The sequence below is a fragment of the Vulpes lagopus genome, chromosome 1, assembly GCF_018345385.1.
Source record: "Vulpes lagopus strain Blue_001 chromosome 1, ASM1834538v1, whole genome shotgun sequence".
Classification (NCBI taxonomy): domain Eukaryota; kingdom Metazoa; phylum Chordata; class Mammalia; order Carnivora; family Canidae; genus Vulpes; species Vulpes lagopus.
The window spans coordinates 85,958,514-85,982,298 of NC_054824.1; the positions used below are offsets into that span (position 1 = coordinate 85,958,514).

General features: G+C 43.7%; 1 protein-coding gene across 41 annotated transcripts in view; it reads left to right on the top strand.

Moving 5' to 3' along the window:
• The window catches only part of ZBTB20 (zinc finger and BTB domain containing 20), a 770,327-nt gene that overhangs the window by 690,218 nt on the left and 56,324 nt on the right, over positions 1-23,785 (top strand). For 37 of the 41 annotated variants that reach the window (XM_041765260.1, XM_041727104.1, XM_041773515.1 and 34 more), the window contains 3 exons: positions 5,084-5,184; positions 13,347-13,510; positions 13,882-14,069. In XM_041765260.1, the coding sequence (XP_041621194.1) occupies positions 13,500-13,510; positions 13,882-14,069 (199 nt within the window). In that variant the 5' untranslated portion in view covers positions 5,084-5,184; positions 13,347-13,499. The other 4 variants (XM_041764573.1, XR_005985640.1, XM_041740122.1 and 1 more) reach the window with 4 other exon arrangements.

Sequence of the window (23,785 nt, forward strand, 5' to 3'; positions counted from 1 at the left end):
AATATTTTGTGCCCTACTACCACCTCTCTGCCGATTATTTCTTAGATTTACCTTGCCTTTATAAAATTTCTAATGCTTCAAATTATGAGACGTGGGTCTTTGCCAATTAGTAAACCTCCACCACTAATTCATCACTACATTTGGGGCAAAGAAAGGAGGGAAGTGGAACAATTTTAAATTTACTGTGATCTTTGAGACAGCTTTATCTACACCTGGGAATTGCTGTTAGACAATTAAGGTTAGCAAAGCTCATTGAATCTCTCAGAGGAAAGGTGTTATTTGAATTATTACCAGATAATTATTGTTAAAAATAACAATAATGTAAAAAATAGGAATTTTACATGTTAGAGACATTATCATTTTAATTTCCAATGGGGGTACAGTAGAGCCCTGTGGGATCTAGGAACAATTTTTTTTTCATAATGTGCTCTATGCCAGAAACTCCTTGAATTCTATCTAATGCCTGATGACCTGACAAACTGGCCCAGAATCAGAAGCCAGTCGTGCCGTGTGAGCTGTTAGCCAAGTTATTCAGCTTGAACTCCTCCTTCCAAAACAGTAGGAAGGCAAGTGTCAGACATGAGACCTGTGGTACCCAGACCAGTGTCATCAGTATCACTTGGGAGCTTTCTAGAAATGCAGAATCACAGACTCATTCCCAGACATGCTGACTCAGAAATCCTGCATGATTCATTTGTTCATTAGTCTGAGAAGACCGATAAAAGATCTTCTCGTCTTCAAATAGAAAGGAACTTAGGAAGGAGCTCCACTTACTGATAGTTGCTGAAAGAGTTCCTTCACGTGAGGTCTGTGCTCCTAGTTTTTTCAGTAGCTCTGAATCATCATGGAAATAGCATAAGCGTCTTTCTTATGCTGATGTCACAGCAGGAACTAGAAACATGTCGCTGTAATGGAACAGTTGTTGTAGAGTAAGGAAAACAACAACAACAAAAAACAAAAACAAAAACAAAACAACTCCCTCCTCCCAGATTTAAAGTCAGAACGATCTGGCTCAGATCTGACCTTGAATTCTGACCTCACTATCCACGGAATGGATACTTGAGCTCTCTTCGTCTCACTTTTCCTCATCTGTAAAATGGGCACACTAATACCTACATCATAGCATTGCTGTGAGGATTCAAGGAGCATGTATTTACATGTAAAAATATTCCCCATCCAGTCCCAAACAAAATGTAGCCATCTAACAATGGTAGCTATTATTGTTACTATTATCTTTTTTGTAAGCTTTAGTCATGAAGGGGCCCCATCTGTCATTTTAGAATGATTTGGTGTGATTTCCAAAGAATGGGAAGAGCCACACTGAAATGAGACCTCCACAGAAAATTCCTTGAGGTGATGTGTGGCCGTGTGTTACATAACAGCTCTGCTCTCCAAGGGCTTCCAAGGCAGAGCTGCAGAGACGTCAACAATAAAACAGACTGGAATGGAAATGACCCACTGTCTCCTCTGCCTCTGACACCATCAAGAACTCTGCCAGCTGGGTTCCAAGAGCAGATTCTTTATTACAGTGATGATGTAAGAGGCACAGAGAACAGCTGGATTTCCAGACTCCGGGAAGAATGTGTAGCCCCAGCAGCCTCTCAGAATTATCCTTTGACTTAAAAACTGTGTACATTGGATATGGAAGTCATTGCAAGAGAATAAATATGAAACCTCATGAAGTCATTCTCACCGAGTCTTTTTTAGAGCATCCCCACCCTTTAAGCAGTAAAACATGACACACTACGCAGTAGTTCTGATTAATAGGCCCCTAGGTGTGTGCTGAGGCGTGCAGGGAAGTGAGGAGAGGGGGAGAGGTGACCGTTTGCCAAAAAATGAAAGGAAGATTACAGCAGCAGGATGTGGGGCTGGGAAAGAGTTTAGATTCAAGGACAGAAAGATTTTGTCTCCATTTAATTATAAAATGCACAGTTTAAGCCAAATGTTAGGCATATTTAAAATGCACATTTATCTAATTACACAATGGATTCGTATGCTTCCAGGTGATTTTTCATTGCAATGTACTAGACATATTGGTCAGTGATATCCTTTATCGTTTTAACGTAGTTGCCGTGGGGAGAAAAGAGAAAGGAAGCTGTGTCTGGTGAAGTGTTGATAACCTGTCCAGCCATAAGATGGTTTAGTAAGAACTATAGAGAGCTCTTGAGCCCAGTTTGCCATTTACGTGGCTACTGGGGTGTTGCTATTGAATAGATGTCTCAATGCATAGCATGGCTCCCCCATATTGGCCAAAAAGGATCTGATTCATAGTACCGAGTTCTTCCTCTGGTGAGTAACACTAAGTTAAGTACTCACCTGGGAGAGGCAGATGAAGTCACGTAGTGCTGGAGGGCTAACATTTAAGAGCTGAGCTTTCCTGGCCAAGGAAACACCACCGTGATTCCCTGGCAAAGTCTGGTTTTCTCACCTAGGTAAACGCCGTTATCCCCACATGTTTTCTGGGGAGAGCTTTTCATCTTTCGGCGAGAGGAAAGAATTCTGTTTGAGGATGAGGATAGAAAGGAGATTAAACAATGATACTTCTTCTATCGGGAGGGGAAAAGAAGGGAAGTTAGGGCAGACTTGGGAGCACTCATCTATGCCTTTCCCCAGGTAAATTGATGATACAGTGAAAGAAAAATCAGGGAAAATTTAACCAAACTTGTAAGATCAACCCCAGGCAAAAACTAGGTTGAAAAGACACGCTGACGTGAGTCGCATAATAGCAGGATTGCCAGTGGCCTCTGTTTCCACAAGGTCAGAATTTAACCAGAGAATTACTGGGGCATGTTTTCACCAAGAACTTCAGCTGAACCCACTGCTTTTGTTAAGCGTGAGAAATTCCTTCATCCTGGTTTTCACCCTGAGTTTATCACCCTGTGGTAGCATTTGCAATATTGTCATAATTGTTTCTGCTGACGGTGTTTGAAAGGTTCGTTTCCTTGTTCTTTAAATCCACCCTCATTTTTTAACATTATTTATCTACAAAAGGATATTTATTATTTCAGTGTACTGAAGTGAATAAGTGAAGCACATTTCTTTATATTTTGGGACCCAGTATATCCTTGCTGGCTGTGCACCCCCCCCCCCCGAGCCCCTCATTCTCTCTGGTCCGGTCACTATTGATGGTCTACTGGGCCTGTTGGTGCTGAGCAAGCACTGGCAGATGTTTAAAGATCTGTGACCTTTTCTATCAGTGATAGCTGTTCAACCAGGAGCAAGGATGTGGCCTTGAGCAAGTCCGTTCCCTTAATCTCATCTGAAAAAATGAGAGGTGATGAGCTTTCAGGTCTTTCCAATTCAGTCTCAGTTTCCATGACTCGAAGTAAGAATCTTGATTCCTTTTAACTTTGGCTCAGCAGACATCAGCTGAGCACAAATCTCCGTGCAAGGCACTGCATACTTTAGAGTACACAAAGTAAAAATCGTCTCTGCTTCCTAGGAGCTTATAGAGGGGGAGCCAAGTTGCACAAATAATTACTAGAGTTCACAGAACATGCAAAGCGAGTCATGCAGAAAGTGCCTGAGGACTCAGCTAGGGCACTTTCCTTTGGGAAATGCTTCATAAGTGAGGTGGCATCTGGATGGGAAAGAGGGGGACTTCACTTCCACTGCAAAAAAACGGAAATTAGACTGAGGCTACATTGTGGGGGCCTTGAATGCCAAACTGAGAAGTTTGAATTTAATCCAGTGGGCAAAGAGCAAAGGAGTGATATATTTAGAATGGTATTCAAGAAAAATTAATGTGGTAGTGGTGTGAAGGATGGGCTACAGGTAAAAAGAATCCGGAAGAAGTGAAGCCATTGAGAGGCTCTCATGAAAGTCCTGGCATAGGTGACAGAGGGATAAACAGGTGTTGGGATAGAAAGTAGGTACTGATTTAGGAAGCACAGCCTCAGCACAAACCACATCTCTTGGCCATCGATTGACAATGAGAAGCAAAAGAGAAGGAGGACTTGAAGCTGACTCCTCCATTGTAGGACCAAGTAACTGGGTGGAGATGGTCGGAAATGGAACATGGCAGGAAATGGGAACATATTTTCAGAGAGAGACCATGAATTCTGTTTTAAAATTCTGAATTAGAAGTGCCTGTGCAGTATTTGATGGAGGTGTGAGCTTCTCAGAGTGTGAAGCCCTGTCTTATTCATCTTTTCCAGGTGCCTGATAGATGCTATGCAAACACTGAATGAATGAATGAATGAATGAATGAATGAATGAATGAATGAACGAACGAACAAGCAAATGAGTGAATGAACCAATAACCAGAGGTTATTAAGAATGTGGATCTGGAGCTCTGCAGACAAGCAGGAACTAAAGATAGCCATGTGGGTGTTCTCTATGGAGAAGTGATTGTTGAGGTCATGCAGGGTGGGTGTAGGCAAAGATGGAGAAGACAGTCTTGAGGGATATCTACATTTAGGGAACAGGAGGGAGAAGACAAGCCAGGAAAGGAGGCAGATGAGCTGAGGGGTAGAAGGAAAGTCAGGGTAGTGCGGTGTCCTGGTGAGAAAGGAGGACAGTTTTGGGAATAATGTGGTCATCGGGGCTCAGTGTGGCCCAAAGGGCAAGGCCTGGGATATGGACCTCTGGGTGTGAGGCTGGAGACGATGGTCGGCCCAGGAGCCCCTAAGGCTGAGCGCCATGTGTGAGGACACGGGAGACAGCGGAGACCTTGAAGTGAGGGGCAGGGGCATAGCACGAGCTCAGAACATGGCCAGCTCAGCGGCGTTTTTAGAGCAGAAGAGAACTGGGCACTAAAGCAGGGGAGGCTACCGTGGAGCCAAGAACACCGGAACAGTCATGACAAGGTGGAAGGACACCTCCCCCTTACACCCCAGCTTCCATCTCCCCACCACGAAATCAAGCCCGTGTGCACAGACAGGGTGCTGCCGAAGATCTCAGACCCCCTGGAGCCCGGGCCACATCCTCTCTTCTGCCCCCACCACCCCTGCTGTCCCACTTGCCGGTGCAAAGGGGCAGGAGCAGACTCGCACCCAAGTCCCCGGGCTTTGTCTCCATGGACACGACTGGTCACCATCACCTGTCGTTTAACGGCCTTATCTTTCTTCCTTGTCTGCTCTAGATGCAGCCGCTCTCTGTTCCCTGCCCCAATGAACATCTGCACTAGGCCCAAGCCTCGGAGTGATTTACCTGAAGAGTGACACCATTTATTTGGAAACTACTGTGAGTACATTATGCCTCCAGTGAAAGGCTTCTTAGTTCACTTAATTTGATTTAAAAAAAAAAAAAATCCACCTCCCACAATTGTAAATACAGGTGAAATTTCTGATGGCTTCATGTCTTGATCACAGTGAGGTTGCAAGACCCAGTGCCGAGGTGCCCACAGTGGCCCTTAGCTGCCAGCCTGCGGTGCCCACCCTGAGCAGCACATGCCCTTCTCACCAGATGACTGTGCGGGGCCGGATCCAGATGTTCTTTGCAGGGACTGGGGCTGTTCCACTTGGTCGTCTGCACCCTCCCCAGGATGGTGGCAACTCCCACCCGATCTCTTGGCCCCTTGTCACCTTCTGTGCCATTCTGTTGAATTGCACTGCTACTTGTCATTTCATGGCACCCTGGTCAAGGCCAGGAGCCGGCTTCCCTCATCGGCATCTCCCTGTCGTCGGAGTTGCATCTCTGAGCCAGTGTTGTTGTTTCCTTGCCACTTTGTGGGGCCATGGCCCAGCTTGGGGACTCGGGGCTCCTTCAGCCACGTCTCTCGCCATTGCCCCCAGCTCAGCCCTGCCCTCCGGATGCATGGCTCTGTGCGTGAGGCTGTTCCCTCCATGCCAGGCATTTACATAGGAGAAGTACAGCCCTTACAAGGCAAGGTGCAGAAACAAGTTGGGTTAGGAGGTATGATGCCTACAGGACGATACTTATGAAAGATTGATATCAAGTATTCATTAACCATTGCTAAAAGTAACAGATGAATATATGCTTTTTTAAATGAAAAAGCCAGAAATCTGAATTATTTAGAGGCTATGCATGCAAAATAACTTAATTATATATTTTTAGACAACACCTCATTCTAGTTGTAGTCTCAGGTTTTCCTATATATGGTATGAGGCAGGTGATGGGATGGGGTTTGACAGACATCTCTGTTACTGGAAAACACTAACCCTGGGAGAGCCACATCCCTCTTAGGCTTTCAGGTAGGATTTTCACATTCAGATTTTCCCTGTCTTCAGTTATTTGGGCATAAATCACACCCAAAGGGACAAAGTCTGAGTTTCTGTTTTGCTTTGTTTTGCATTGCTTTTCATCTTTAATGCTTTGAGTCACCAGGATTGTAATGAGTGGTAGTAGAGTGTGAGTGGCAGGCAGGCTTGCCTGGCCAGCACGGGTATGGGGACCACCAGAGTGATGTGCAAGTACTACTGGATCAGGGCACTGGGGACTAAAGACGTGACGGAAAATAAAAACTAATTTCTCCATACCCATGCAAGAAACTTACTTGTATATTTTCATCCTCAAGTTGAAGTGCAAGGAGTGCCTTAGAAATCCCCACATCTGGATGGTGTTCTGGGGTTTTCTGCATTACGGGGTCACTGTACTGGAGTAAGTAGCACCACTGGGTTGGGTGTAGCCTGGATTCCCAGGTTCTTTTGTTTTTAAGATTTTATTTATTTATTCATGAGAGACACAAAGAGGTAGGCAGAGACATAAGCAGAGGGAGAAGCAGGCTCCATACAGAAAGCCTGATGTGGGACTTGATCCTGGGACCGTGGAATCACGCCCTGAGTGGAAGGCAGGTGCTCAACCCCTGAGCCACCCAGGCATCCCAGTTCCCAGGTTCTGTATCCTTTGGTAGAGGGAAGAGTCTTTACCACTCACTCCTACCTTCCTGCAGAAAACTCAAATCCAGACCCAGAAATTACAACCTAGAGTTTCCTGAAAATCACGGGGAGACCCACCAGCGAGCCTCTGTTTCTGCCTTAGGAGGCATTTTACCTGTGCACAACACCACGTCCTACCTGTGCAACAGGTCCTACCAGAGACAGACTGGGCTCTCAATTTTGCAGACTCTGCTTTTCAGAAACTCAGCTCTTTCATTTAGAAAGAAGAAACAAGAGTAAAGCTTACATACTGGCTAGGTACAAAAGCAATAAGGTGAATAAAGCACAAAAATGTGGACTAACCACAAAATTCCTGAGGGTTGACCATGTCCTGGGCCAGGTGTCAAGGCTTGGGGGTGGGCAGGGAGGGGACATGTGTTAGATTTTAAAACCTACCCACTCCCACACTGCTTGCACAACTATGCTAAGCAGCTGCCTACTTACTTGGACTGTTGTGATCGTTAAATGAGATAATATGTGTATAATGTCTGGCACAGCAGAAGTGAATATATTTACTTGACCAACTGAAATTCACTGGGCAGTTTGCTACGTGCCGGACACTGTTCTGGAAACTAGGGATGTGGCAGCAAAGAAAACACACAAATAGGGCAGCCCCGGTGGCACAGCGGTTTAGTGCCACCTGCAGCCCAGGGTGTGATCCTGGAGGCCGGGGTTCGAGTCCCACGTCAGGCTCCCTGCATGGAGCCTGCTTCTCCCTCTGCCTGTGTCTCTGCCTCCCTCTGTCTCTTTCTGTGTCTCTCATGAATAAATAAATAAAATCTTTAAAAAAAAGAAAAGAAAAGACAAGACAAGACACAAATATCCCGGCTCTCACGGAGCCCACATGCAGTCTTCATCCCCCACAAAGGGCAAATAGACCAGATAGGTTCATGGACCCTGAGAGAATTGACTTCACTTTCTTTTGCTGTGTCTTTCTTTCCAGAAAGTAAGATCGAGAGGGAAGGGTAAAGGCAAGGGAGAAGAGTAAGAAGCGGCCCGCTGATTAGTCTCCCCTCTACACACACACAAAACCCCTGAGCCCTCCTCTGCCCTGGTATGTGGCCCAGGAGGCCGCCTTTCTGGACTGCACTCCCCAGGCTCTCTTTCACTCTGGCTTCCCTTTGAATTTGGCCAAAAGGAACATCCGTGAAGGATGTGCGAGGAGGAGGAGAGTGAGGGCACGGTGTTGATTCGTCCAGACCCCCTTCTAACTGCAGTTCTGACTGGACTCAGAGAATGCCATGCCTTCCTTGCCCCTTGGATTTAACAGTTGAAAGCTGAGATTTAAAGTCCTCCCCGCGCCCCCTCCCACTGCTAGTGCTAGTGCTGGTGCTTCACCCTCCCTCCGGCACCCCTTTACCTCCTCTGCACCTTACTGTACAGTCCTTACATTCAACTCTCTCCAGCTAAAACCTGTGAGTGTGCCAGCTGTTTCTTGCCAGGATCCTGACTGATACAGCGAGGGAGAAATACACTGAAAAACACTATAAATCAGCCTTGCCAAGAAGGTAAAAAAAAAAAAAAAATTGAGAGAATAAAATGTTTTAATTATGAAAACATCTTCAGTTGGTCTGGGAACATTAGACCAAGTGGTAAAAAGATAAATTGTAAAAGGACGTAATAAGCGAAAGTGCCAAAGGTTGGCTTCGACGAACAGACCATGGTGCCCAGGCTCGATGGGCTTCTCCGGCCCAAGTGTAGCTTGCTCGATCCTCAAGTTCAAGAGGAGTTCTTGGTAGAGCAGCAGCAAAGGCAAACACGTGAACAGAAAGACAGTGTTGGGAAGGTAATACAGTAAGATCAAAGTGTTGAAGAAGAGATGGCTTATCCTTACGTTCTTTCTGCCTCTGCAACAATTACAGTCCATTTGCCCCTGCCGAAGTCTTGAAATTAGAAAAAGATTACTAAGACCAAGGAAGTGCCTCCTTAGAGCTGATGAGAACCATAGAACTGATGCCGTCTCATAGCTACCATCATTGAGCACTGACCATGGGCCATCATCACTCTGCCAATCGCTTGGCATGAATTATCTCATTTACTCCTCACATCAGCGCAAGGAGGTAGGTATTATTTCCCCATTATTTCCACCGAGGCCCAGAGAAGCACAATGACCTGCCTAGGGCCCACAGCTACTTGATGGTAGAGCTGGCTTCCACTGGGGTGGTTTCTTACACCTCTGCTCTCTGCCCACCCCCTCCCCAAACACTCTCCTGAGCCTTTTCAGTGTTTTGTTGGGAAAGAGAATAAAGAAATGGTTACCATTCAAAAAAAAAAAAAATGGGGGGAGGGCATCATGGGGCTAAATTGTCATGATTCAATGACTGAGTAATTATTTATCAAAAGGAGGTTCTGACTAATTCTTTCCTATCCAACCAGGCTGATAAGTGGAAGGCATGTTAATGCGCAGGAGAGGGTGGGGGCCCAGTGAAGAGAGAAAATTGGGAGAGCGAGAAAGAAGAGAGCACTCTCCTCTCAACAGCCCCGGGAGCCTGATAAGAGCTCACACAGATAAAATATTTATTTTCCATATGTTGCAGAAGGCATTGCCATCACTGTGTGTGTGCAATATGTGCAAAGAAGTGTGAAATATATACATCAAATGCCACCGATCTGGTTAATTTCCACGCATTTAACATGCCTAATACCTACCATCTCATCAATATGTTTCAATGCATATTTCTTTCCACATGCAATATGTCTAGTCAGGAAAGAGCCAACATCATCCACAACCTCACTCACTGCTACCTTTCAGCCCAAAACTTGTTGCCAGGACCAGCACAATGAGAGTTAAAAACCAGCCACCAGTCACCTTAAAACGCCTTTCCAGTTCCTGAAGCAGCCCCTTTTTTTTCTCATAAGAAAAACGTTTCCAGTGGGGAGATGAAAATGTTTTTGTTCTCTGTGGACAATCGGGAGATATTCAGTGAGAATGTCAGAACTGACCGTTGAAAGGCAGGTGCCTGCAGCCACACTTTTTTTTTCTTTTTCTTTTTCTTTTTTTTTTTTTTTTTTTTTTTTTGAATGCAGGGCTCCACCAGTGTGGCGGGAGGAAGTGCACAATGATTGGTCTGTTCCTCTGTGGAAGTGTTGAGGGTACACCCAGTTTGGGTTTGCATATATTTACGAAACATCTGCCCTTCTCTTGTTCTTAAATCCTTCTCCCTCACCAGCCCCCTTTCCCCTTTCTCCCGGTTTCTTTCTTTGTTGTTGTTGTTGGCTTGTCTAACTTTTTCATTGGAGCTTTCATTTTCCGGTTGAGGGGCGACTTCATCAGAGTGTATAATTTTAACATTGAGGGAGGGAGGGAGAGAGGGAGGGGAGAGAGAGAGAGACAGAGACAGAGACAGAGAGAGAGAGAGAGAGAGAGACAGAATGAGAACTGAAAAGAAAGAAAGAGCTGAGCGGCCAGAGCTTGGCAAACCAACCTTTGGCATGATGACCGAGAGGAAGGTTCTGGTCTGGTGGGGAGTGTGCCTCTCCAGGGCGCTGCCCCGAGTTGCCTGTGTGCTGCTGCCCTCTAAAGGCTCCAGGGAATAATGCATAGCCAGGGAGGCTTGGACAGGCTTGCCCTCAGATGTGCCATGTTTATGTGATTCTTTTTGCACAGCTAAGGAAGGTATTTTCAATTAATTACCGCAAGATTTGCTCTTTCCTCCTTAATAAACTATGGACTGACTGCAAAAATGGAGCCAACATAGCAGCACCTGTGCATGTCTACACAGACTGCTGCTGCACTTCCGTGTTTCCGCATTTCTCAGCTCCAGAAAAAGGAGTCCTACCGAACTATTAGGGTGAGCGGGGGGAAATGAATTGCTTCTAAGGACAGTGAGTGGCTCTCTGTTATCCGTGCAGGTGGAAAACGCCCAGTGGTATCAGGATAAGCAAATGGGGGGGGGGGGGAAAGGTTGAATTTTCAATATTTTCACTTGTAGAGGTGGCTTCCGATGCCTCTGTGCTGCAGGTGTTTTCTGTAGGTGATCCTTGAGACAACAAACAGAAGGGTGTGGTGTAAAATGTCAGGTGGGAAGCAGGATCAAATCCACGGAAGGAAGCAAGGGCATTTATATAAAAGACAACACCATTTTTGCAGTGTTAAAAGAGTGAGGTTGGTAGTTTGGCCATGCACTCAGGTTTGAAAGAGGGCTTTTTTCAGTTTCCTGAAACAAAAATCCAAAACTAGCCTCGGCCTTGTCTATAAGCGTCAGAAATAAGTATTACAATTTTTTTATCTATTAAGTGATATCTATCAATAGAATTTCATCCTGATATTTAAAGGGCTCATGAGGACCAGCCCAGCTTTGTTGAGCAAAATGATCCTACTCTTATCAAATGCCCATCCTGGATTCAAAGGAAAAGCAGCCAGTCAAGGTAGATTTCACCGCTGCATAAAGAATAGGAAAACTTAATTGGGATTTACACTATGACTATTCTCAAAATATACCTTGATTTCAATTCTGCTTTATCTCATCAACAAACAAATATTGAATGACAGCTTTGTCTAAGCTACTCTGCTTAACAGTACGCTCTAGAGAGCAAACTCTGGGAGGAGAGCAACCAGGCTTGCGGCATTCCCTAACCTATGTTGGCCCACCATAGGTGCGTGATATTTTAAGATGAATATGTGAAAAGATGAATGGTGGGAAGAAAGGAAAAAGGAAAGAAAGGATGAACATAGGGAATTAAAGAATAACTAAGATATTTCCCTCAGAGAATTTACAGTCTCACGGGATGGATAACCACGTAAATAACGATTATGAAAACAAAATTTAGTGAGTAAAAAAGAGAGAAGTAAAATTTTAATTTTAGCGGAGGGGAATTTCAGAGAAAGGTGGGAGGGAGTTGAATTTCAAAGAAAGAGACCTTCTATCTGGTAGAGGTAAATCAAGATGGTTACAAGATGGAGACAACCTTTAATAAGTAAGGATAAATATGATTTCAACAGAGTTGTAAAACAGACAATGCAAGGGAACTAATTTGAACAAAGATGTAGAGCCAAGGATGTAGATGGCCCAAGATGCTCTGGGAATTTTCAAGAACTTTGAGAGTCCTGTATGGCCAACTAGACTCAGCTAGAGCATCTGTAGAATTCATTTGAGGTGTTGGGCTAACCTGGTTCCTCAGAGGGGTCTCAGAGGATAGAGAGCCAGTCAATAAACAACAGTCTAAATGAAAGTGTCAAGGGATAGCAGTGGAAAAGGAAAGGAAACATGGACGTGAAAAAATAAGGAAACAGAATTGTCAGGACTTGATGAGTCGGCTTTAAGGCAGAGGAAGGCTCTGCTCACCTACAGTTTCAGCCGGTTTCAGCCAGTGATAGCCAACAGTAATGGAAATGAGGAGGTACCTTAGAGGGGGCGCTGGCTTCCAAGGAAAAAAAAGGGTTAAGCTCTGGAGACTTTGATCTTGAATATTTTCTCAAACTGCACACCAGAAACCAGGGTCTTGGAGGTCCATGTAGATGCTGAAGACTTGGGGGTTGGTTCTACAGTCACCCATCCAACAAACAGTTGGTAAAGCATTGCAATTTTTGCTTCTCTTATATTGGCTTCCTCCATGCTGAAAAATATGTCTGAAAGCTTCTCCTCTCTCATCATCTTTACCATGCCATCTCTGCCTCCTGCCCTCTGAAAAAAGCAGATTTGATTTCGCAACCTGTTGGACCAGAAACACAGCATGCTAATCATAACACCATATTCTGCGAGGGCAGATTTAACTACCCCGTACCACAAATTTCGATACAAAATATTCTGCATGACAAGTCCACTGCCAGGCTTATAGAAACAAGAAAAACATGGAAACAGAGCTACTTACAACAAATTCTGTTATACACATAGTCTTCCACCAAAAAATAAAATAAAATAATTTCTCTGGTCACCATCCACATAATGATAGAAAAGAGGCACAGAGACAAGGAAATTGGAAGGCACGTTCCAATTCAGGATATGCCTAATAACCCAGTATGGCTGGGACTTAGAGTACATGCAGTATTTCTGTGTTTATGGCAATTTTATTGTCCCGGGCAGGGGTGGTGGTGGTGGGGGGGAGACACCCACAATATCTGAGCTCTTTTGCTTCCTGTTCCTGACCCCAAGCAACAGTGGGCAATAATTGCTTTCTGGTTCCCTTCACCCATCTCTTCCTCACACCCCCAAACACACAGTCCGAGTCCCATACTCCAGGGTCATGTGCTAAATCAACAAAGGGCATTTTCAGCTTTGGATGAGTAAAGGGTTGGAATAGAGGATATCCATGTGTTACTGCTTTACCTGCTAGAAGCTAAGCTCATCTGTTTCACTTTTCATTTGCTACTTTCACAAAAATCTCCATCACTACCCTCTCATCTCTATGGCCTGCAAATTCAGACTGTGATTGGGAATTATGTGTTAATCTAAAGTGAAATCTAATAACAGCAAGAAACTTGAATGTTCCATGATGCGTTCCATGAATAGAAACTTCAAGCTGGAAGGAACCTTCAAGGCCTTCTAATCCAAGCCCTTTATTTTACAGATGAGGAAACTGAAGCCCAGAGAGGTGAAGTGAGGTGCCCAAGGCCACACAGCAAGTTAGAGGCACAGCTAGTACCATAGCTCAAGTCTCCTGACTCCCAGTCCAGTGCTCCTCCCATTACTCCACGGGTCCTGTCTCTAAGCTTCCTGACAAATGCTAGAACGGTAAACCTCCACTAGTATTTTTCCAGACCATGTTAAAACTCTTAAGGGGGAAAAAAGGATGCTTTCTTGGATAATGTCAGCCATACGTAGCTCAATCTGTCTAAAGTTCTGGGACAGGGTCTTTTTATGCAGCCAACAGAGTCCAAATGTGGTGCTGTTTGCTTGGCCCATATGCTTTCATGTGTTCCCAGTTAGGCCATTACTGGAGGGAAAAAAACAAGAATCAGCTTGTTTTAAAACAAGGGACATACTGGACTCCCTCCCATCCCCCCCTCAGAAAAAAAAAATCAAGTTATCTTTAACAGATTCTAAAAATGCCTTTTCCCAAATATGCAGTCAGTTCCTTCAAAGGGCCCTTTGTTTATTTTCAGGAAGAAACCCAAGACAGCTGAAAACCAGAAGGCATCTGAGGAGAATGAGATTACTCAGCCGGGTGGATCCAGCGCCAAGCCGGGCCTTCCCTGCCTGAACTTTGAAGCTGTTTTGTCTCCAGACCCAGCCCTCATCCACTCAACACATTCACTGACAAACTCTCACGCTCACACCGGGTCATCTGATTGTGAGTACACCAGTAAGGTGATGGTGTCTTCGTGGCACTTGGAGCGTGCTTCTCCCCCGGGTTCTGGCTTTTTTGCATTCCGAACAAGCCATTTCCATTTGGTCTTCTAGAGTAGTCAAAAGGAACTTGCCTCCATTTTGATTCAGCCAACTGTCTATATTTTCAAAGCTAGCGTGTATTTTAAAACCAGCCACTTGACCTCAAAAGGCTGATTGATTAGATGGACCACATTTTCTTTCATAACATTCTCTCAAAAAAAAAAAAAAAAAGTTAGGTTACTGTTTTCTAATTATTCCTTTGTCCCCTCGATCTGAATAACAGCACTTCCACCATGACTAAACTGAACCACCAAATATGGACCTCAAAAAGCCAGTTAGACACAGGAAACATCCATTTTGAAATTACATAATACAAGTCAGCTTTGCATTAGTTATTGGAGTCTCATTTGGCTTGGCTGAATTTCCGTCCTTCCAGTTTTTAATTTATTTTGAAGTGGTTAAAGGATAGCATAAATTTACAGAAGAAAAGAGAATGGCTTCCAAGAATTCAGAATCCACCCAGACTTCACGTAGCCAATAAGAATTCAGGTTAAAAATATTTTTTAATTAAAAAAACTGCCTACGGGCTAAATTTGGAAATGGGCAGCTTAATGAGATCGTCGCTATTGAAATCACTCCATTGCTGTTTATTTTTGCTGTCTTCTCACTAATCTGGGAGTCACTTCTTCAAATTCTATTTTAAGAAAGTTGATAAATCATGTTTAGGAGCTTTTCTCTTTTTTGAAGTGTAACCCAATACTTCAAAGAGAAAGGAACATGTGTGTTGACAATGGAAAGGAATAGAATAATGTTGGGGCCCAATCAGAAAGAATATTCCTTTTGGTCTTAAGATACCCAACAAGTATTCTGAAGTGATCTCCATAAAGGATGTCTAGTAACAGGCAAAGAGCTGGCATGTTCTTCTTTAGAAGGAGGAAGAGTAAAACCAAGACAGTTTGTTTTCAGAAAAGGGCTCCATTTATCCTGTCCATGAACACAAGCATTATTAATTAAGAAATGAGAATCTAAATTTCCTTTTGTTATTTTTCTGACAAAACAAATGGAAAATTCTGCAAAGTGGGCAAGAAATGGATACTTCTGGGAGATTCCCTTCCCTACTTGCTTCGTCATAATTACTGTCTTGAGTAAAGGGACAAAACCCAGGGGTTGAGGTTGGGGTGAAAGGAGCTCGTCCTACATGGTGGCTGGGCTGAGACCCTGCCCCAGCTATCGCTACTAGAAAATTAAACGAGAAAGAATGAGATCCAAATCTCTAGAGCCCGTGTGATTTGTACCAAGTTGCTGCTTCTCTGGAGAAACCTGGGGATCGGAAGCAAGGACTATGTTCTGTGGCCCATCGTAATAATAACATCCTTGGCCCTTCTTGCCTGGCAGTCTCCAGCCTAATAGTAATTACAGGAAGAATTGGAAAATAGCATGGCACGGTGCCCGTAGACATGTGCACACTGTCCCTACCTACCAGGAAGGTAGCCCGTTCCTGTGGAGAAGGGCCTGGAGCTCCTGCATGCCGACCTTCATTGCCTGGCTCTCTGCCACACCTTATGGGGAAGATTACATAGAATGGCCTTAGCCCAGAAATCCCCTGTTGCAGCAAAATGAATGTTTTGCGGAATAGAGAAGGCACCCGGCTTCATTTATTGTACTTTACCATAAGCATCCTCCAGCCAGGTCTTGGCATTAGCGTGGAATACGTACAAGAAACTGTATGAGCATGACGCTGCTGTACAGCTCCTTGGTGACCCTGAGGGAGCCCGTAGATGTGAGCTCACAGTGAGGTGTCTGAACGTGCTTGGAAGGAGAACAAATAGGGAGGAGTCACCTAATCTCCAGCTGCTTAGAACGTCATTCTGATTTTGCCATTAAGATGTGTAAGTCTTCTCCCTTCTGACCTGTTGTTTAAATCGATTAGACTTTTCTCCAAATATATTTGGATTGTAGTTTGTCCTGATTTGAGCCTACACTTAGAAGAAAATTGTTTTTAGGAAAGATTCACAGAAATCTGTCCATTTGGAGATTGCTTGAGAGAAGACAGGAAAGAGGTTTATTTTAAGCTGTTAAATTTTTTGGATGCTCTTCTTGCATTCAAGAAGGTTTTTTTTTGTTTTGTTTTGTTTTTTTTCCTTTCAAATGTCATTCGTACCATAGATTAATTTAAAAGCCTAATTTCTTTAAGGTAAAATATTCAGTTCCTATTTAGAACTAACAGATTTGGGGCATTTAAAAATAGTGCCCTTGACTTGTTAGTCTCTTTAACTTCAGAAACATTCCACCAGTGTGTGGTGTTCCAAGCTTTCACAAGTGCCTGAATTTTTATAGCACCTTTTTATTTGTTATGTGTTTAGCAAAATTATTCTTAGTCATGCTCTAATGCCCATTTCCTGACAATCATTATAATTCTTCCCAATTTACGGAGGAGAAGACTGAGAAAATTGACACTTCTGTAGATGAATGACTTGCTTGGCGCTTAACTCCTTCAGACACCCAGGGATGTTTATAGAATTGCTCTCCCAGGGAGCGGCCTGCATGCTCTGTTCCAGGCCCATAAATGGCATCCTTGCAAATGTGCAGCTACTCATATTGGTGAGTGAGTTCTAAAACACAATGGGTCAGCATCCCCACAAAGGAAGAGCCAGCTCTGCCTCCGACCCGGGCAGGGTGGGTAAGATGTACTGCTGTCGCACCCGAAGGACCCAGGCCAATGTTGTAGACACGTCTGATCCCTAAAATTCTCAGTTGGCTATTTAACCTGCTGAGTCACTTCATATTTTACAGAAGATCCCAGTAATATTCAAAACAAGAAGGAATATGGCTGAGAAATGCTTCGCTTTGTGAGATGATGAGGTTAATACTGCTACGGAATTGTGTGCTGCTTCACAGTGCACCCACTAAGTGACCTCTTGGCGACATTCCCCCATGACCTCCAAGCTTGTCGCCTCTCCACCATTTCCAAACAAACTCAGATGGAGAGAACGCAAGGCGTTGAGGTGACTTTTGGAATGCAGAGGGTCCAAAAGCCCTAGGTGTTTGACAGAACCATTCCCTGCCGAGGAACAGGCTGAGGATGAGCTGAGCCAAGCTCTCTCTTCAAACGCGTCAACAGGCCTAAACCAAGTCAGCAGAGCAGACGAAGCCCTCTCTATCTTGACAACTATCAAGCTGTAGCACGTCACAGTCATACATGTGACAGACCCGACCAGAACTTTGACTTGCGTGCTTCTCCCATTTTGTTTTTCCCCCAAATAAGGCTCCCATAGAAGGGAGAAGTGGTTCTCTTTGTCCCTTCTTTGGCAGTGCTCCCTACCTTGGGCTGTAGATGCACCTATTCTGGTGTCTTTGTTTTATTGGAAACTGACGTCGTCCGTGGTTACTTACCTTCCAGTGTTTTGCACTGGCCTCAGCAGGCTGTCTCATTTTTTTTGTGTCCTTGCCAAGACGCACTTCTGCATTAACAGTTTTTATTTATTTTTAATTTAACCTTTACACATTACCAAACTGTTGTGTGGGCGGGTTTAACTTTAGCTCTGTAGGTATAGCATGACTCTGCTGGGGCTGAGCTCTGTCGAGGAGACGGCCGGGCCCTTCCTTTCTCTGGCCTTCTACCTTCGTGGGTCTTCCCCCTCCCAACCCTTGGCTCCCCCCATCCCACCCACCCCCCACCAGGCCAAGTCCTCGAGTTTACAATTTTTAGTACACTTGGTTCAGTTTGAACTTTTAAGCAATTTTTTAGAGAACACAACAAAGAGGATTTTTTATGGCAAACTCCATTAATGCCACATTAAGGCTGACATTTTAATTACCCCAAAGTCAGGAAATGCAAAGTTCAGGTTCCCACAGCAACAGAAACTGTCCCCTTGAGTGCCAGCACCACAGCAGATTCTTTCACTCCCTGATTACACAACACCAGGCGTGGTGACATTGTTTTCTATCCACATATGTGGAAAGGAGCACGGTTTTCACCCTTTGTTTTTTTCCTGTAACTACAGTTGAGGATATGGGCCTTTAGCTTCCCTTCTCAGACCATCTATATGTATTATCCTGGAGCGGAAGACTGTTACGGCCCTACATGTGCACACGGACAGAATTAAAGTTGCCGTGGGAACGTTAACTCTGATTTCCGGACTTCCGTGCCAGTCACATTTAAACCATAATGTTGTAATTTTTGGCATGTAATAAATGTGCATTTCATGTACACAGACAGAAAGAAGCATAAAATGTATTTTAAAGAGCAATTAATTACTAACTTTGTGATTAAAAAACATTTGGTGCATGTTCCTTCCCATTTAGCATCAGCTGCTGGTCTTAGCCAGGCCTAATAGATGACATACTGTGCCTCATCCTGTATCTCAGATGTACTTACTGTATGTTCCTGTTCTTCAAGATAATTAATTCCCTTAGTAAAGCTGTAGGGGGAAAACAAAATGGAAGGAATATGCAAGCATGTAAATAGGGTAAAGGATATTTTGAAGGAAATGATTCATTTCTGCAAATAAACCTCTTAGTCCCTGATAGAGAGCCAGAAATCTGCTAAGTGGGTGTAGACAAAGGTTTCTGGCCACCTTAGAGCATCTGGTCCAGGGCTGTAAGAACAACTTGAAAGCAAATTTCCCCCCTGAATTCCGGGCATGCCCAATGGGGGAGTGATTTTACTCCATAATAACTTCTCAGGCTGACGGCTCAAAAAGTTATTTTACTCTGCCTCCACTTTTCAGTTTATGTTCAAACTGGAAAAGAAACCTTGTAGGGAACCAGGTAAAATAAGGGCTTTGTCAAAAAAACCCATTTTAGAGAGTAGAGGTATTTGCTCTTCCTGGATTTGAATCTGGTTGGCCCGTTTGTGTCGGAGAAGGAAGTGTTTCAAAATAAATGTTTGAACAAGTTTGGGAGTAAAAGGGATGGGCAGCAATCCCCTAAAGGTACAGTGTTCAAAATCCCAGATGCTCTGGGCATGTGTTCGAAACTGAGCGAGAGAGGGTATGTGGCTTAAACTCTCCAGTAACGCTTTAAGGGGAAAACACTCGGGAAGAGTTTGAGCCTCTGTTCTCGCTATTGGTTCATTCTCTATCCTGTCACACATTCCTTTTTGTTCAGTTTGGTTGCGTCTGGTATTTAACCTTTAAGAAAGACACTTGAGTTTTATAGGACTCTGAGTTGCTTTTACGTGGGCTGTCTGTATGTGTGAATGTATGTCTGTATGAGTGAAAACTGCTCAAGCAAGTTTGAAGGTCTCCTTGGCAAATCTGACTGTGCATTCAGAAAGTTTCCAATCAGAAAGCTGATGCAGTGTAAACCCTTCCAAAAACTTCCTGAGGCACCTGTTCACATGAAAAGATTGGATTTCGGCTAGAGGTGCTCAGAAGGCAGTGTTTATAACCGAAGATCTCTGTTTGGAGTGCCAAAAAATGAAAAACATTTTGGCCCCCAAAAACCCTCCATAAATGTTCAAAATGTATAATCAAACAAAAGCTTCATTTGGATTCAAATGCATGTATCTCAGCAGATGTGTCTAAACTAACTGGAATCCCACAGGAGCAGCTGAACTGGATTTGGGTATGTCTTGATAACTGAGAGAGTTATTCTTAGGCTTTGAAAGGACAAAAATGGTCCATCTGTGAAGAACCGTAATAGAGACATGGCAAAAAACAGCATCCTCTGAAAGAGTTTATTTATGGAATTTAGGACAAGTTGGACAATCCTGAAAACAATTTTGGGGTCACACTAATTTGCAGAAGAAATATAATCAAACTGGGATGGAATGAGCAACCACAGAGAGCTATTATCCTATGGCTTTGCTATTAATTTTCTACTGGATTCCATATCAGTTAAACAGTCAAATAGAACGTCTTTGATAATAACTAAGTGTTCTCGTTAGCCCCAGACTGCCCTACATCCCTCTGTATTCTACTTCCCATAAAGAATTACATATTTACCTTTTCATACCTATCTTTCTGCTACATCATTAGCCAAGTAAACCTCTTACTTATTAAGTGTGGGTTCATTTCTTTTAGAGATAGTCTTTCCCTTTATAAACAGTCACCTTTCTGCCTCTGAGTTAATTGATACAGAATCTCTTTGGAATTACATTTATTATCTTTGATACCCTCTTATTTAGAGGTCTTGGTGCTTGGTCCAGTGCTTATGCATCAGAAGGCCAGCTGATGTTTTTATTTGCTGTAATTCCTAGAGTCTCTACTTAGAATGCCCGGGGACACATTTCATGTTAAAAGTCTCTTCCTTCAAGTTTCATGTCACAGTCTACCTCTTGGTAAAAAATTGTGCCTCCTTTTAGTCAAACCTGTTCTCTCCCTACGCTGCTAATTTAACTTGGTGTCTTCCGTGGTCACTGAATGCAGTAATTTCTAGTAGCCCTTTACCTCATTCATGCACACAGTCCTTCATTTAGTCATTCATCAAATGCTACTGCGCCCCTGCTTCTATGCCAAGTCCTTAGTGAGGGCTAGGGGTGAAGACACCAACCAACAAGATGCCATCTCCCCACTTTAGGAGCTCAGTGTGCCCCAACGACTGGCTAAAACTATAAACTCATCCAGGGGTAGGTACAAATGCAGTGTTAGAGAGTTCCTGAGGAGGGAGCCTGAAGGAGTGGAAAGGGGGCATTAGACCTAGATCATGAAAGAGCAGGTGTGTGCAAAGTAAAAGAGGGAGGGAATGGCATTCCAGCCAAAAGGAACAGAAGCAAAGCCACAGAGACAAAACAAACAAACAAAACAAGCATGATGTTTTCAGAAAACAGAACATTTCAGTTACAATACTCAGACTTTCTCAGGCTTCACTTCAATTTTATATAAACCCATAGGGCAGTTTATAGTTCAGTAACATTACCTGTCATTAAAATTCAACTGGGCTGAATTGCACATCCTTTCTAGAGACATTTCCTTTCCATATAAAAAATAAAGCAAGACACTTATTTTCTAATAGGTAAAAGTGCCCTCTTTCCTACAATCAGTAGATGTAGGAAAGTGTTGAGGGACCTAGTAATAATTTATTGATAAGCAGATTTCAAAATAACTTTTCTTATTGAGAAGTGTTCATTCTTGGAGCCACAGAGTCACCTGTGTGTCACATTGGAACTCTGTCACTTAGAGACTGGTGGTCTCCCCAGGTTCTAGCAATCTGTCCGTTTATGCAATCCTCTCAGTTCCCCTGGCACATCTGGTCTCGTGACCCATTGTCTCAAGTTACTCCATGCCGATTGCTCTCCCAAATATTGCATGAAGGTGCCTATAATTGTCCACATATAATTGTTAAGACCGGCTGCTGATTTTCAGGGCTCTGTTCTTCATCTCGCCATCCCATATCTTGCTAGAATACATCTGTAATTCTTATCTGCAGCTGCTAGTGACAGTTTCCTCTGTGTTTCCTCCAATCGTGGCCAATTTCATTATATAAAATTAGTGTTCCTCCATAACTGTCAGGGCTTCTCACATCCTGACTTAAAAAAACAAAATTGCCTCAGAGAGGGATCGTTTCATATCAAATGAGAGCATGCCTGAGGATTCTAGGAAATCCTCGCTTCAAGAAATTTCAAGTCAAATCCTTCCACCAATCGTATCAAGTACCATAGTCAACCCAACCCCCTTGTTAACTCATCAGCTGAATAAGCACTTTGGCTTTTCTCCTGCCTCTGTATCCTTTGTTCTTTCTAGGGAATGTGTACCAGTGAGTACTTTTTATCAGCACTGGAAGAGATGAAAGGTTACCTGATCTAAATCCACTATTGTTTGGTTGAGGAAACTGAGGCCCATAGACAGCAAGTGTCTTACCAAAAGGTTTCCACATAGTGAGTTGAAGAGCCAAAAACAGAACCCTACTCCTTCTCCCACTGTACTGTGCTGCCTGCTACCCAGTCGGCTTCAAGGAGAACTTAACGTTTTCTGAGCAGAAAGAGAGTCAGGACTAGTCATCTATTTATTTACTAAATGCTTTCAATGTGGAGGGCCAGACCTAGGTCTTGTGCAGGATGCAGTTTTATACACCGGAGCCCTATGTACAGAGGCTTGAAGTCTCGTAGACAAGATCAGATACTTTCACAAACAACTACCCCGTGGAGTGGTTCAAGATACGTCCTATACACCCGGTTGCACTGCAGCATTGCTTCATGCCTGGCCCTACACGGAGTTCTTTGGGGGATACAAAGGTGGAGACAACCGGACCCTGCCACCAAGAATCTTAAAACTTAGTGTGTGTCCTCAGATCACCATTATCTGAGATAGAAGTGGGAAAGTGCATAAAATACATTATAACCTGGTTTGTGGTAATATCCAGTTTATCAGGAAAGGTTCCATTTGAGCTCTCTTGAAAAAGGAATAGGATTTCTTTGGAAGTAAAGCATGAGGGTAAGGGATAAGGAGTTTGCATTCTGGTGTAGAGTTGTGGACGGGTTTTAAGTAGGGGTTGCCATGCTCAAGACTTTGCTGTAGGAAGCTTTAATTTAGCAGCAATGGTGTGGAGGGTACATGGACGTGAGAAGGGGTAGCTGGAAGCAGGAGAGAGCCAGGGAAGCTTTGTCAGTCGTTCAGACTTTGGGTACCCTGAAAGGGGCTAGGGATGAGGCGGGTTCAACAGACTTTGTAGATGAGAGTAGACAGCTCTAGGAACTGTTAGTTAAGAGAGAGGAGATCATCAGAGATAACTCCAAGTTATCAAAAAGAGGAGAGAAAAAAGAAATGTTCAGAAGAGTAGAATATGGTTCAGTTTTAAACAACCCTGAGAATGAGACACCAGGTAGACCCAACAGAGACAATTAACGCAGGGTCACAAATAGGGTAGTGGAGTACAGCAGGAAGATTTGAAATTAGGGCTAGTGAATGCTTTCACCAAGAAGCCAAACTGGACGCCATGAATAGGGAGTAGATTCAAAGAAGACATTGTTGAGAGGAAAAAAAAAAAAAGGAAAATAGAATACCTACAGTGAGTGATAAGAAAGAGAATAAGGAACAGCGAAGGAGGAGAAGAAAAGAAAGTCTGAGATACAGAACGAACACCAGGATAGTACACAAAGACTCTCAGGGAGGAGAAGGGTCAGCAGCATTGGGTGCTGCAGACACCAAGGCCTGGTAGCTTCCTGGCGGCTGTTAAGAGAGCAGAGTCTGATGCATCACAAAACACCATAAAAGTGGGTTCAAGGGTCACCTGGGTGGCCTGGTTAAGGTTCCTGCCTTTGGCTTTGGTCAGGATCCCAAAGTCCTGAGATGGAGCCCCACCTTGGGCTCCCTGCTTGATGGGCAGCCTACTTCTCTCCCTCCAGCTCTTGTGCTCTCTTGCAATCTCTCTATCTCTTTCAAAAAAATAAATACAATCTCTTAAAAAGGGGGAGTGGTGGATTTAAGAGCAAAGAGAAGATAAATGAGAAAGAACTCTGCACTACTTTTTAAAGAAGTTTAATACTTTGCAAAGAAATAATGAACAGGTAATACAAAAGCAAGGTAGGGAATATTTTTATGATATAAGAGTCTCAAGCCCATTTATAGACGGAAGAATAGAAACCAGTGTTAGGGGAGACTCTGCAATTAAATAGGCGAGGTGAGAGAGAATTAGATCCTCTGTGTACACCACAATTGGAATGATAAATATATTAAAAAAGAAATGTGAAGTCACTACCCAAGCCGAACAAATCAGTAACTGTATCATGTTAGTTTT